This window comes from Ipomoea nil, unplaced genomic scaffold, assembly GCF_001879475.1.
Source record: "Ipomoea nil cultivar Tokyo-kokei standard unplaced genomic scaffold, Asagao_1.1 scaffold1610, whole genome shotgun sequence".
In the NCBI taxonomy this organism is placed as follows: Eukaryota; Viridiplantae; Streptophyta; class Magnoliopsida; order Solanales; family Convolvulaceae; genus Ipomoea; species Ipomoea nil.
This window is the reverse complement of record NW_017618038.1, coordinates 907-14,112: the sequence shown is the minus strand read 5'-3', so window position 1 is coordinate 14,112 and position 13,206 is coordinate 907. Positions and strand designations below refer to the sequence as shown.

General features: G+C 62.8%; 3 protein-coding genes across 3 annotated transcripts; all 3 read right to left on the bottom strand.

Annotated features, from left to right (window-relative positions):
• Window positions 1–49: 49 nt before the first annotated feature.
• On the bottom strand, window positions 50–3,433 carry LOC109191013 (hornerin-like; the record flags this gene model as incomplete). Its single annotated transcript, XM_019341603.1, has 1 exon — window positions 50–3,433. A coding segment is annotated over exon 1 (3,384 nt), but the record flags the coding sequence as incomplete, so codon positions are not given.
• A 56-nt stretch (window positions 3,434–3,489) lies between these two features.
• LOC109191012 (filaggrin-like) lies at window positions 3,490–9,063 on the bottom strand. The gene has a single exon (XM_019341602.1). The coding sequence runs from the start codon at window positions 9,061–9,063 to the stop codon at window positions 3,490–3,492; it is 5,574 nt and encodes a 1,857-aa protein (XP_019197147.1).
• On the bottom strand, window positions 9,064–12,819 carry LOC109191011 (spidroin-1-like). Its single transcript, XM_019341601.1, has one exon. The coding sequence runs from the start codon at window positions 12,817–12,819 to the stop codon at window positions 9,064–9,066; it is 3,756 nt and encodes a 1,251-aa protein (XP_019197146.1).
• Between the last annotated feature and the right edge of the window lie 387 nt (window positions 12,820–13,206).

Below are 13,206 nucleotides of genomic sequence, written 5' to 3'. Positions count from 1 at the left end.
TTCCCTTCCTCTCTTTCGTTGGTTCCTCCTCTCTTCGCTTGTTTTCTGCCTTCGCTCCCCTTCCGTGCCTCCTCTTCCGTTTCCTTCTGCCCTTCGGGTTTGTGCGCTTTTGCTTTCCCCCTGCTCGCCTCTCCTTTTGGTTTGCTCTTGTTTGCCTTTGTCCCTTCCGTTCTTTCTCCTCCCTTTGCTCTTTCTGCCTTCCCCCTTTTCCCCTGGGCTTCCCGTTTCCCCCCCCTTTCCCGTCTCTCTTCCGTCCCTTCTTCTTCCCCCTGTTGGGTCTCTTTTGGTTTGGCCTCCTCGGTGTTTGCCTCTTCCGTTTCTCCTTTCCCCTCTCCTCTTGTCCCTTGCTTTCCGTTCTGCCCTTTCTTTGGCCTCTCTGCGTTTCCTGTTTCCTTTTCTGCCTCTTTGTCCCCCCGCCTCCTCTTCTGTTTTCCCTTCTGCCCTTTTCTTCTGCCTTTCGCCCTGCCTCCTTTGCGCTGGCCTTCTCTTCGTTCCTCTTTCCGTTGGCCTTCTGCCTCCCCTTTCGTTGGGTCGTGCCTGCCTTTCCGCCCGTTTCGTCCGCTCTTTGTTCCCCCTTTCCGCTTTCCTCCTCGGTGCCCCCTCCCGTTTCCTGGTTTCTCCCCCCGTTTCTCCCTTCCGTCTCTCTGCCTCGGGGCCCCTCCTTTTTCCTGGCCCTGCCTTCCGCCCCTCTTGTGCCCCTCGTCTCCTTCCCTTGCTCCTCTCTTTCCGGCCTTGGTTTTCCGTGCGCCTTCGTCTCTCCCCCCTTTCCTTGGCGTCTCTTTCGCTTTTCCCCTCTCTGGTCTCCTCTGTTTGTCCCCCTTTTCCGTCTTCCTTGCCCCTGTGCTTTTTTCGGTTCCTTCCCGCCTCGCCCCGCCTCTTTCCTTTCCTGCCCTCTCTTGCGTTTTCCCTCTTGGTTCCTTCCGGCCTGCTCCCCCCTTCCGCTCCCCTCCGCTTCTTCCGTTTTCCTCCCCTCCCGTTTCGGCCCGCCTTTGCTCCTTGTCTCGTGCTCTTCTCCTTTTCCTTTGGTTTGGCGTCGCCCCGCCTCCTTCCTCTGTTCCCCTTCTCTCTTCCGCGGTTTCTTTTGCTCCCCTCCCGTTTTGGCCCTCTCCTTTGTGCTTCCTTGTCTGTCCTCTGCTGCCCTTTCGCCCCCGGCCCTTTCGTTCTCTTTGTCTCCTTCCTCCGGCTGCCCTCCTGGCCTCCGGTCCTCCTTTCGCCCCCCGGCCCTTCTGTCTCGGCCTGTCGTTTCGTCGTTTTCTCCGTGCCGCTCGCCCTCCCTCCCTTTCTTTCCTTTCTGGTTCTTTGTCCCTCCTTTCCCTTCTCTCCTGCCGTTTCCTTTTCTGCTGTCCCTTTCGCTCCTCTTTCTTCCTTTGCCCCCGGGCTTCCGCCCGGCCCCTGCTCTCTTCCGTTTTTTCTCCTCCTGCTCGCCCCTGCCTCTTCTTGCCTCCCCCTTTCGCCTCCCGGCCCGTTTTCTGTCCTTTGCTTCTTCCCCTCCTTTGCTCCTGGTTTCCTCCTCCCTCCCTTTTTCCGTTGGCTCTCCTTGCGTCCCCCTTTCGCCCCCCGGCCCGTTTTTTGTCCCTCGCTTCTTCTGGCTCTTTCGTCCTTGTGCCCCCTCTTCTCCTCCGGGTTTCTTCCTTGGCTTTCCTCGCCTTCCCCTTTCGCCCCCCGGCCCGTTTTCTGTCCCTCCCTCCCCCCCCCCCTTCGCTCCTCCTTTTCTCCCCCTTTCTTCGCGTTCTCCCTTCGTTCCCTTCTCCTTCTCCGTTTCCTGGTTTGCCTTGGCCCCCCTGTCTTCCGTCCCTTCCCCCCTTTCGCCCTTTCTTCCTTCTCCCGCCTCTTGCTCGGTTCTTCGGCCTCCCTGTCGTCCGTTCCGTGCTTTGCCCTCCCTCTTGGCTTCCCCTCCTGTCCCCTGTCTCTTTTGCGCCCCTTCTCCCTTGGTTTTGCCCGCTGTCTTTTGTTTTTTTTTCGTCTGTCCCCCTCTGGTGGGGCCTATCTCTTTCCTTCTTTCGTTGGCCTTTCCTTGGCCCCCCCTTGCTTCTTTCGTCTGTCCCCCTCCTGGTGGGGCCTTCTGTCTTCCTTTGTTCGTTGGTCCCTCCCTCCCTTCTGCGTCTGTCTCTTCTTCCGTTCCTTTCTTCCTTTCGCTGCCGCCTCTTTCCTCCGTGGGCGTGCTCCTTTCGCCCCGCTCCTTCCGCTTCCTCCCCTCCCGCTTTTTGGCTTTCCTTGTGCCTTCCTCCCTCTCCCCCTTGGGCTTGTCTGTCCCCCTCCGTCCCCCGCTTCCCCCCGTCTTCTCTTGTCTTTGTTCTCTCTCCCTTCCTCCGTTCACCTTCTGCCGCTCCCTCTTTCTGCCCCTGTTGTTCCGGCCTTTCTTCGCCCCCCCTTTCCTTGTGGTGCCCTGTCCTTTCCTCCCTTCTTCCGTGCTTCCTCGCGTCTTTCGTTTCTTCCCCTTGCTCCTGGCCCTTTTGGTTTGTCCGGCTCCCCCCCTTTTGTGGGCCCTCCCCGTCCTCCTTCTGTTCCGTTCCTTTCCCGTGCCCCTTGCCGTTCTTTGGGCCGTTCTGGTGTCTGCTTCCGCTTCCCCTTTCTGGCCTTCGCCCTTTGGTTTCTTGTCTCCGTTCTTGGCCTGCTTCTGTGCCTTGCCCTCTCTTTTGGCTCTTTTTGCTGCGTGGGCGTGCCCGCCGTGTCCCCTCCCCGCTCTTCGCTGTTCGCGCTCGTCCTTCCGTTCCCTTCTCCCGCCGTCCTGGCCTCTCGTTCGCCTTCTGCTCCCCTTCCGCGCTTTCTCCTTCCGCCTGCCTTTTCCCGGTTCTTCGCGCTCCTCCCGTGTCCTCTTTTGTCCCCTTTGGCTCTGGTTTCTCTCTTCCGTTGGGCCCCTCTTCTTTTTTTGCGCCCCCTCCCTTCCGGTCCCCCGCCTCCCCCTTGGGTTTGTTTCCTCCCGGCTTTCCCGTTGGGCCTCCCCTGCCTGTGCTCCTCGGCGCTCTTCCTCCCTTCTTCCGTCGCGGGCCTCTGTCCTCTGCTTTGTGTGTTTTGTTCTTTGCTGCGCGTTGTGCTCGTCCTTGCCCCCCGTGGGCGCCTGTCCGCTTTTCCCTCCTCCTCTCTCTTCTCTTCTCTCTTCGGGTCCTTCCTTCCGTGGTGCCCGTTGGCCTCGGCTTCTTCCGTGGTCTGGTTGGCCGCCTCCTCGTCCGTTGTTCGTCCCCCCCCTCTGTGCCTCCTCTCCTCCTGGCTTGCTGGGCTCCCTGCTGCTTGCTGTTCGCCCCTTCCGTTCCGGTCCTCCGCCTGCTCCGTCGCTCCCCCTCCCCCCTCTCGGGTTCTGCGTCCGGTCTGCCCCCCCCTGGCTCCCCGCTCTCCCGTTCCGCGGCCCCCCCCCGGCCCTCCCCTCTGGCTGGCGCTCTCCCGGCTCCGCTTCCGCTCTCCTCCGCGGTCCGGTTCTACTCGTTTCCTGGCCCATGCCTTCCGCCCCCCCCCCTCGTGTGCGCACTCGTCTCCATTCCCTGCTCCTCTCTTTCACGGCCTTGGTTTTCCCGTGCGCCTTCGTCTCTCCCCCCATTTCCACTGGCGTCTCTTCCGCTTTTCGCCCTCCGCCCTTGTCTCATCTTTTGTCCCCTTTGTTCCGTCTTCCTTGCCCCTGGTGCTTCTTTCGGTTGCTTCCCGCCTCGCCCCCGCCTCTTTCCTTTCGACTGCCTCTCTTCCGTTTTGCCCTCTTGGTTCCATTCCGGCCTTGCTCCCGGCCTCTCTGGGTTCCTCCTCTCTTCCTCTGCCCCTCCCCGCCTGCTTCGTCTCTTCCTCCTTCTTGTTCTCCTTCTCCCTTCCTCCTCGCCTGCCTTCCGGTTGGCTTTCGCCTCTTCTTCCTCCTCCCTTCCTTCTTCCCTCTCCTTCCCTTTTGGCTCCTTCGGTCCCTTTTCGGCCTTCTGCCCTCCTCCCGTCGCTTGTTTGGTTTCCCCTTCCTTTTGCGCCCCTTTTCGTTTTCTGTGTCTCTGGGCCTTTCGCCCCTCTTTTGCCCCGCTCTTTGGGCCCTCTCTTGGGTCCTTCCCGTCTGGCTCCCCCCTTTTGCTTGCTCTTTTCCTCCTCCTTCTCGCTCCTTCTCCCCTGTTTCTTCCGTTTTCCTTCTTCCTCCCTCCCCTCTTTTGGTCTTCCTCGTTGGTCCTCCTCTTCCGTTTTGGGTCTCTTTCCGTCCTTCGCCCCTTTTTCTTCCTGTTCTCCTTCCCTTGGGTCCTTGCGGTTTCTGCGCCTCCTTTGCGTGCTTCCGTGCTCTCCTTCTTGTCTTGGCCTGTTTTCGCGCCCTTCCGGCTTTCCTTGTTCTTTTGGCCCTTCCGCCTCTCCCTCTTGTTTCCGTTGCTTCCTTTTTCCTCTCTCCCTCGTTTTTCCGGGCCTTCCTCCTCCTCTTCCGTCTTTCCTTTTCTGGCCCCCGCCCTCTCGTTGGTCTCTTGTCTGTCTCCTGGTCCTTTGGTTCTTCCCTTCCCTTCCGTCTCCCTCCGTCTCCTCCTCGTCCTGGTTCCTTCTTCTGTGGTCCCTTGCGCTTCGTCTTTGGCCTCCCTTCCTTCCCGTTTTGCCCTTTCTTCGTTCTTCCTTCGGCCTTCTTCCTTCCTGTTCTTCCGTTTCGGGGCTCCTCTCCTTTTCTTCCTTTTCCTCCTCCTTCTTCTTTCCTGGTCCTCTGCTCTCTTTGGTCCCTTGGCCTGCTTCCCCCTTCCTTTTCCCTGCCTCTTCCTGTTGGTCCTTCCGTCCTCCCCCTCCCTTTTTCCCGTCCCCTTGGCCGCTGCCTCGCGTTTCTTGCCCCCGCTCGTGCCGCTTGGGCGCCTTCTGGCGTTTTTTCTTCTCTTGTGGCTCGTCCTCGTTGTTCGCGCCCTGGCGCGCTGCGGTTTGCCTCCTTCCGGTTCGCCCTTCCTTCTCTTTTCTGCGTTCTTCTTGCTCCTTCGTGCTCCCGTTCCCGTTCCCCGCTCCTTTGGCCTCGTCCCCTCTTTTCTCTTTCGCCCCTGGCCCCCTTCCCCGTGCCTTCCCCTCCTTTCGTTTGTCCTTCTTCTTCCTGTTCCTCGTGCTTCTCCTGTTCCTTCTTGCTCTTCCTCCTTCCTTCCTGCTGCCCTTCCTCTTGTTCTGGTCTTCCGTTCTGCCCTTGCCCTGTTTCCCCTCCCTTTCTGTGCCCCTCTTCCCGTTCCGCCCCTCCTTTTCTTGCCCTTCCTGTTTTTCGGCCTTCCCCTTTTCTTCCGTTTTCCCCCTTTTCTCCGCCCCCGTTTCTCCCTGTTCGCGGTTTTCCCCCTTGTTTTTCCCTCTTTCGTCTCCTCCTTCCTGTGCTCCTCTTCTTCTGGCTCTTTCTTGCTCTTTTGGTTCTTTGCCCTTTTGCCCTTCCTCCTCCTCCTTCTTCTCCTGGCGTTCTGGCGCGTGCTTTTGCCTCCCTTTCGTCCTTTGGCCCCCCTCTTTTCTCGGCCCTTGCCTTTTGCCCTTCCTTCCCTCCTTCCTTTCGTTCTTGCCTTCTGCTTTTCGTTCTGCTTGCCCCTCTTTGGTTCCGTCTGCCTCCTGCCTCTTTGGTTTCCCTTCCTCTTCTTTCGTTGGTTCCTCCTCTTTCGCTTGTTTTCTGCCTTCGCTCCCCTTCCGTGCCTCCTCTTCCGTTTCCTTCTGCCCTTCGGGTTTGTGCGCTTTTGCTTTCCCCCTGCTCGCCTCTCCTTTTGGTTTGCTCTTGTTTGCCTTTGTCCCTTCCGTTCTTTCTCCTCCTTTGCTCTTTCTGCCTTCCCCCTTTTCCCCTGGGCTTCCCGTTTCCCCCTTTTCCCGTCTCTCTTCCGTCCCTTCTTCTTCCCCTGTTGGGTCTCTTTTGGTTTGGCCTCCTCGGTGTTTGCCTCTTCCGTTTCTCCTTTCCCCTCTCCTCTTGTCCCTTGCTTTCCGTTCTGCCCTTTCTTTGGCCTCTCTGCGTTTCCTGTTTCCTTTTCTGCCTCTTTGTCCTCCGCCTCCTCTTCTGTTTTCCCTTCTGCCCTTTTCTTCTGCCTTTCGCCCTGCCTCCTTTGCGCTGGCCTTCTCTTCGTTCCTCTTTCCGTTGGCCTTCTGCCTCCCCTTTCGTTGCGGTCGTGCCTGCCTTTCCGCCCGTTTCGTCCGCTCCTTTTCGTTCCCCCTTTCCGCTTTCCTCCTCGGTGCCCCCTCCCGTTTTCTGGTGTCTCCCCTCCCGTTTTCGGTTCCTCCCCCCCCCGTTCTCCCTTCCGTCTCTCTGCCTCGGGGCGCCCTCCTCGTTTTCCTGGCCCTGCCTTCCGCCCTCTTGTGCCCCTCGTCTCCTTCCCTTGCTCCTCTCTTTCCGGCCTTGGTTTTCCGTGCGCCTTCGTCTCTCCCCCCTTTCCTTGGCGTCTCTTTCGCTTTTCCCCTCCCCCTCTGGTCTCCTCTGTTTGTCCCCCTTTTCCGTCTTCCTTGCCCCTGTGCTTTTCTTTCGGTTCCTTCCCGCCTCGCCCCGCCTCTTTCCTTTCCTGCCCTCTCTTGCGTTTTCCCTCTTGGTTCCTTCCGGCCTGCTCCCGCCTCTTCCGCTCCCTCCGCTTCTTCCGTTTTCCTCCCCTCCCGTTTCGGCCCGCCTTTGCTCCTTGTCTCGTGCTCTTCTCCTTTTCCTTTGGTTTTGGGCGTCGCCCCCGCCTCCTTCCTCTGTTCCCCTTCTCTCTTCCGCGGTTTCTTTTGCTCCCCTCCCGTTTTGGCCCTCTCCTTTGTGCTTCCTTGTCTGTCCTCTGCTGCCCTTTCGCCCCCCGGCCCTTTCGTTCTCTTTGTCTCCTTCCTCCGGCTGCCCTCCTGGCCTCCGGTCCTCCTTTCGCCCCCCGGCCCTTCTGTCTCGGCCTGTCGTTTCGTCGTTTTCTCCGTGCTGCTCGCCCTCCCTCCTTTCTTTCCTTTCTGGTTCTTTGTCCCTCCTTTCCCTTCTCTCCTGCCGTTTCCTTTTCTGCTGTCCCTTTCGCTCCTCTTTCTTCCTTTGCCCCCCGGGCTTCCGCCCCGGCCCCTGCTCTCTTCCGTTTTTTCTCCTCCTGCTCGCCCTGCCTCTTCTTGCCTCCCCTTTCGCCTCCCGGCCCGTTTTCTGTCCTTTGCTTCTTCCCCTCCTTTGCTCCTGGTTTCCTCCTCCCTCCCTTTTTCCGTTGGCTCTCCTTGCGTCCCCCTTTCGCCCCCCGGCCCGTTTTCTGTCCCTCGCTTCTTCTGGCTCTTTCGTCCTTGTGCCCCTCTTCTCCTCCGGGTTTCTTCCTTGGCTTTCCTCGCCTTCCCCTTTCGCCCCCCGGCCCGTTTTCTGTCCCTCCCTCCCTTCCCCCCTTCGCTCTCCTTTTCTCCCCTTTCTTCGCCTTCTCCCTTTCGTTCCCTTCTCCTTCTCCGTTTCCTGGTTTGCCTTGGCCCCCCTGTCTTCCGTCCCTTCCCCCCCTTTCGTCCCTTCTCTTCCTTCCTCCCCGCCTCTTGCTCGGTTCTTCGGCCTCCCTGTCGTCCGTTCCGTGCTTTGCCCTCCCTCTTTGGCTTCCCCTCCTCTCCCCTGTCTCTTTTGCGCCCCCTTCTCCCTTGGTTTTGCCCGCTGTCTTTTGTTTCTTTTCGTCTGTCCCCCTCTGGTGGGGCCTCTCTCTTCCTTCTTTCGTTGGCCTTTCCTTGGCCCCCCCCTTGCTTCTTTCGTCTGTCCCCCTCCTGGTGGGGCCTTCTGTCTTCCTTTGTTCGTTGGTCCCTCCCTCCCTTCTGCGTCTGTCTCTTCTTCCGTTCCTTTCTTCCTTTCGCTGCCGCCTGTTTTCCTCCGTGGGCGTGCTCCTTTCGCCCCGCTCCTTCCGCTCCTCCCCTCCCGTTTTTGGCTTTCCTTCTTGTCTTCCTCCCTTCCCCTTGGGCTTGTCTGTTCCCCCCTCCGTCCCCCTCTTCCCCCCGTCTTCCTCTTGTCTTTGTTCCTCTCCCTTCCTCCGTTCCCCTTCTTGCCCCTTTGGTTGTGCCCCCTCTTTCTGCCCCTGTTGTCCCCCTCTTCCGGCCTTTCTTCGCCCCCCCGCCTTTCCCTTGTGGTGCCCTGTCCTTTCCTCCCTTCTTCCGTGCTTCCTCGCGTCTTTCGTTTCTTCCCCCTTGCTCCTGGGCCCTTTTGGTTTGTCCGGCTCCCCCCCTTTTGTGGGCCCTCTCCGTCCGCCTCCTTCTGTTCCGTTCCTTTCCCGTGCCCTTGCCGTTCTTTGGGCCGTTCTGGTGTCTGCTTCCGCTTCCCCCTTTCTGGCCTTCGCCCTTTGGTTTCTTGTCTCCGTTCTTGGCCTGCTTCTGTGCCTTGCCTCTCTTTTGGCTCTTTTTGCTGCGTGGGCGTGCCCGCCGTGTCCCCTCCCCGCTCTTCGCTGTTCGCGCTCGTCCTTCCCGTTCCCTTCTCCCGCCGTCCTGGCCTCTCGTTCGCCTTCTGCTCCCCTTCCGCGCTCTCTCCTTCCGGCCTGCTTCTCCCGTTTTCGCGCTCCTCCCGTGTCCTCTTTTGTCCCCTTTGGCTGCGTTTTCTCCTTCCGTTGTGCCCCTCCTGTCTTTTGCGCCCCCTCCCTTCCGGTCCCGCGCCTCCCCTCGGGTTTGTTCCTTCCGGCCCTCCGTTGGCGCCTTCCCCTGCCTGTGCCCCTCCTGGCTCCTCCTCTGCTTCCCTCGCGGCCCTCTCCCTCTGCTTCGTGTGTTTTGTTCTTTGCTGCCGGTTGTGCTCGTCCTTGCCCCCCGTGGGCGCCTGTCCGCTTTTCCCTCCTCCTCTCTCTTCTCTCTTCTCTCTTCGGGCCTTCCTTCCGTGGTGCCCGTTGCCTCGGCTTCTTCCGTGGTCTGGTTGGCCTTCCTCCCTCGTCGTTGTTCGTCCCCCCCCCTCTGTGCCTCCTCTCCCCTGGCTTGCTGGGCTCCCGGCTTCTGGCTTCGCTCGCCCCTTCCGTTCCGGTCCTCCGCCGCTCCGTCGCTCCCCCTCCCCCTCTCGGGTTCTGCGTCCGGTCTGCGGCCCCCCTGGCTGCCGGTCTCCCGTTCCGCGGCCCCCCCCCGGCCCCTCCCCTCTGGCTGGCGCTCTCCCGGCTCCGCTTCCGCTCTCCTCCGCGCGACTCTCTCGTCTCCTCTTGTCCCTTGCGCTCGCCTATTTCGCTCCTCCCCGGTCCCCTGGTTTTTGTTGGGTTCGATCGCTTCATCCATTTATCTCCTCTCCCCCCCACGGCGGAGGCGCACACCGCCGCGCCCTGCTCCCGCCTCGCCCCCCCCACCCCAGTTCGCCCTGTTTCGCTCTCCCTCGTCTACCTCCCCATCCCCCTCGTCTCCGCGCCCTGCCCTCGTCTCTCGCGGCCGCGTCGCCGTTTGCTCTCCCCCCTTTGCTGTTCCTGTTGTGTTGGCCTCTTCCCCGGTCGCCCGTTCGCCTTCTTTGCCCTCCTCCCCTGCACCCGTCCGCCCTGTTTTGCCTCCGCCCTGCCTCCGCCCCCTCGCTGGTGTCTTGGTCTCTCCTGCGCGGTCTGCGTCCCGTCCCTGCCTGTGCTCTCTCCTCCCTCCTCCTGTCTCCCCTCCCTCCCGGTTCTCTTCGGCCCCGCGTTTGGTTGCCTCCCCCTCCTCGTTCTTCCGTCCCCCCGCCCCCTTCCTCCGCCTCGTCCCCTTGCCCCCCTTCCTTCCGGCCCTCCTCTCTCCTCTCTCCTCTCTCTTCTTCGGGCCCCTCTTCCCTTCTCCCCCTTGGTGCCCGTCCTCGCCCCCCTTCCTCCCCGCCCCCCCCCCCGCCTCCTCGTGCTCTGTCCTCTCTTTCCTCCGCGTCGTCTCCCTTCTGGTCCCCTGCCTTTTCCTTCTCCCCCTTCGGTCCTTCCTGCCCCCCCCCTCTGTTTCTTCTCGGTCCCTTCCGGGCTGTTTCTCCCCCTCCCTTCTGTGCCCCCCTGCCGGCGCCCCCGCCTCCCCCTTGTCCCCCGCGTCCCCTGTCTGCTCTCTCCCCCTTTCTCCGCCTGCCTTCCGTCGCGCTCTCTTCCTGTTCGCCTCCTGCTCCCTCTCTTCCCTGCCTTCTTTCTCCGTTCCCTTTCCGTCCTCTCTCTCCCGCTCCGCGCTTGGCGTTGCCCCGTCTGTCCCTCCCCCTCCTCCCCCTCGCCCCCGCTCGTCCCGTCCCCGCCGCCTTCCCCTCCCTTCGCCCCTCCCCCCCGTCTCCGTCCCTCCCTTTGGCCTCTTCCTCCTCCCCCCTCCCTTCCCCCTCCCTTCCCTGTCCCTTTCCCTGCCCTGCCCCTCCTGCGTCTTCCTTCTCTGTCCCCCCCCTTGTTTTGCGCCTTCCCCCTCCCCTGGCCCCGGCTCCCTTTTGCCGCCCCTCCCGCCTCTCTTCCTCCCTGCCGCCTTTCTTCCCTGCCCGTGCCCCCCCCGTTCCCTGCTTTTGTTCTCCTCCCTTCCTTCCTCTTGTTGCCCCCTTTTCCTCCCTCTGTTGCCCCCCCCTGTTCCCTCCTTTGCCCTTCTGCCTTTCTCTGCCCCCCTCCCCGCTTCCTCCTTGTGGCCTCTTTTGGCCTTCTTGTTTGCCCTCCCCTCCCCTTTGGCCTGTCTGCCCCCCTTCCCTCCCTCCCCTTTCGTGGCGTCTCTTCCTGCTCTTTTTCTCCCTGCTCCCTCCCCCTGCTTCCCCTCTTCTTCCGCGCCCTTCCTCCCTGCCCTTCCTCCTCTCCCTCCTCCTCCTTGCTTTCTTGCCCCCCTCCCCCTGCCGCCCTCCTTCCCCCCCCTTCGTTGGCCCTCCTCCCTCCTCCCTTTTTGGTTCCCCTTCCCGTCCCCCTCCCTCCTGCCGCTCTCTTTCCCCCCCCTCGTTGGCCCTCCTCCCCCCCCCCCTCCCTCTTTCCCCCCCCCGTTCGCCTTTGGCTCCCCCGCTCCCTTTTCTTCTTCTTGGCCTCCCCCGCGTGTCTGTCCCTCCCGTCCCTTCCTCCCGTTCGTCCGCCGCCCCGCGCCCGCTTCGTGGCTTCCTTCCTCCCGTGCTCCCTTTTGGGCCGTGCCTGCCTCCCTGTTTTGCCCCTGCCCCCCTGCCCCTTCGCCTTCTCCTTGCCCTGCCTTTCTCCCTCTCCGCCCTTGTGCTCCCCTTCTTCTCTCCTGGGTTGCGGCTTTCTTGCCCTCCCCTTGCCTGTGGGCTCCCGTTTTCCTTCTCTTCCCTCCCCTTCCGCCCCCTTCTGCTCCTCTTTTTCCCCCTTCCTCCCGCGCCCGCCGCCTCTCGTGCCCTCCCCTTGCCTGTGGGCTCCCGTTTTCCTCCCTTCGCTCCCCCTGCCCCCTTTCTTTCTGCTGCCCCCTTCTCCCCTGCGTTGCCGCCTCCCCTGCCCTCCCCTTGCCTGTCGGCTCCCGTTTTCGTCCCTCCGCTTCCTTGCTCTCCTTCTGCTCCCCCTTCCGCGCTCCTGTTCCTTTTCTTCCTCCCTGTGGGCCCCTTCCGCCCTCTGCTCTCCCGTTTCCCTCCTCCCCTTCCCCTTCCTGCTCGCCTTGCCCTTCTTTCCCCTCCCCTCCGTCCCTCCTTGCTTTCTTTCTCTCCTCCCTGCTCCCCCTCCTCCCTCCCTTCCGCTCCCTCCTTGCCTGTGGGCTCCCTTCTGCCCGTCGTCCCGTCTTTCCTCCTGCTTCCTTCTCCCCCTCTCCCGCCCTTGCCTGTGGGCTCCCTTTCCTCCTCTTCCCTCCCCTTCCTCCCCCCTGCTCTGTCCCCCCCTTTCTGTGCTCCCCTCCCCCGCTTCCTCTCTCCTTTTCCCCGCTTCCGGCTGCTGTGGCTCCTCCCCCCCCCTTCCCCTTCTCCGCTCCCTCGCCCCTTCTCCCCTTCTTGCCTCCCCTTTCTGTGCTTCCCCCTTCCTCCTCTTCGGTCGCTGCCTCTGCTGTCGCTCTTCCTTCCTTCCCCCCGCTTGCCCCCTTCCGCGCCTTCCGTCCCTTCCCGCTGCTTTGGCTCTTCTTTCCTGCCCCGCCCTCCCCTCCCCTTGGCCCGGCCTCCTTCCCCTTTTGCCCCCCCGCTTCTCCCCGCTTGTGCTGGGCCCTCTCCCTCTCCTCCCCGGCCCGGTGGTTCGCGCCTCCGTCTCCCTGCCCCCCCTTCCTTCCCTCGCGTCTCCCTTTCCGGCGCCTCGTGGCCCCCGCTGTTCTTCCGTCCTGGCCCTTCCCCTCGTCTGTCTCCCCGCTTCCTCTCTCCTTCCTGTCTCCCTGTTTGGGGTCTGCCCCTCCCCTGTCGGGTCTCCCCCCGCCCCCTGTCTGGTTCCCCTCTGCTTCCCGCTTCCCTGGTGCCCTCCCTTCGCGGCCTCCCCGTGCTTCCTTCCGGCCCTCCCGCCCCTCCCGTTTCTGCCTCCGTCCCCCTTCCCTCGGCCCTCCTCTCCTTCCCTCTCCCCGTCTGCCTTGCTCCCGGCCTCCTCCCTTGCCTCCTTTCCCCCCTCCTCTTCTGCTTCGGCCCCTCTGCCTCCCTTCCCCTTCCCTCCTCTCTTCCCCTCCCTTGCCTCCCTTCCCGCCCTTTCCCCTCTGCGCTTTTCCCGTCTCCCCTTCCTCTTCCCCCCCCGCTGCGTCCCCCCCCCCGCGCCCCCCCTTTTGCCTCCTCCTGTCCTGCTCTCTCCTTTCCCTTTTTTCCCCTGTCCGCCCCTGGCCCCTGTTTTCCTGCCTCCCGCTCCCCTTCTGCGCCCTCCCTGCCTTTCCCCCTTCCCCCCCTCTCCCCCCCCCGGCTCTGCTCTGCCTTTGTCCCTTCCCTCTCCCCCCCCTCCTTGCCTCCTTCCCCTTCCTCTTCTGCCCTTCCTGTGCTCGCCTGCCTCCCCCCTCTCCCGCGTCTGCCCCCCCGCCGCTGCCTTTCTCCGCCCCTCTTCCTCCTTCCCCCCCACGGCCCTCGCCTCCCCTCCTCTCCCCCTCCCTGCCTTCTGCCTTCCTGGCCCCCGTCCTTGCCTCGCCCCTCTGTTTTCCCCGCTTCTCCCTTGCTTCCCTCCTCTCCCTCCCCCGCTCCTCCTCTTCTTCTTCTTCCATGGCCCCTGCCCCTCCCCCCCTCGCCCTCCTCTTCTCCCCTTCTTTCTTCTGGCGCCTCCCTCTGGCCCCCCCCCCTGTTCCCCCGCTCCCCTTTCCCCGTTTTCGGCTCCCTTTTGCCCCTTCCTCCCCTTTGCCGTCCGCCCCCCCTTCCTGTCCCCGCCCCTTCTTTTCTCCCTGGCCTCTTGTCCCCTCCCTTTCTTTGGCCCCCGTTCCGTCCCTCCTGCCTCCCCTCACCCTCTTCCTGTCCTCCTTCCTTCCTTCTTCTCCTCCTCCGTCCCCTTCTCCTCCCTCCTTCCCTTCCTCCTCCCGCCCCCTCGTCTGGTCCTGCACCTTTCCCTGTTTCCCTTTCTCCCGCCTCCCTCGTGCCTCCGTCCCCTTCGCGTTCCC

Coding starts and splice junctions, on each gene's coding strand:
- LOC109191012 (XM_019341602.1), bottom strand. CDS start 9,063: ATGGATGAAGCGATCGAACCCAACAAAAACCAGGGGACCGGGGAGGAG.
- LOC109191011 (XM_019341601.1), bottom strand. CDS start 12,819: ATGGAAGAAGAAGAAGAGGAGGAGCGGGGGAGGGAGAGGAGGGAAGCA.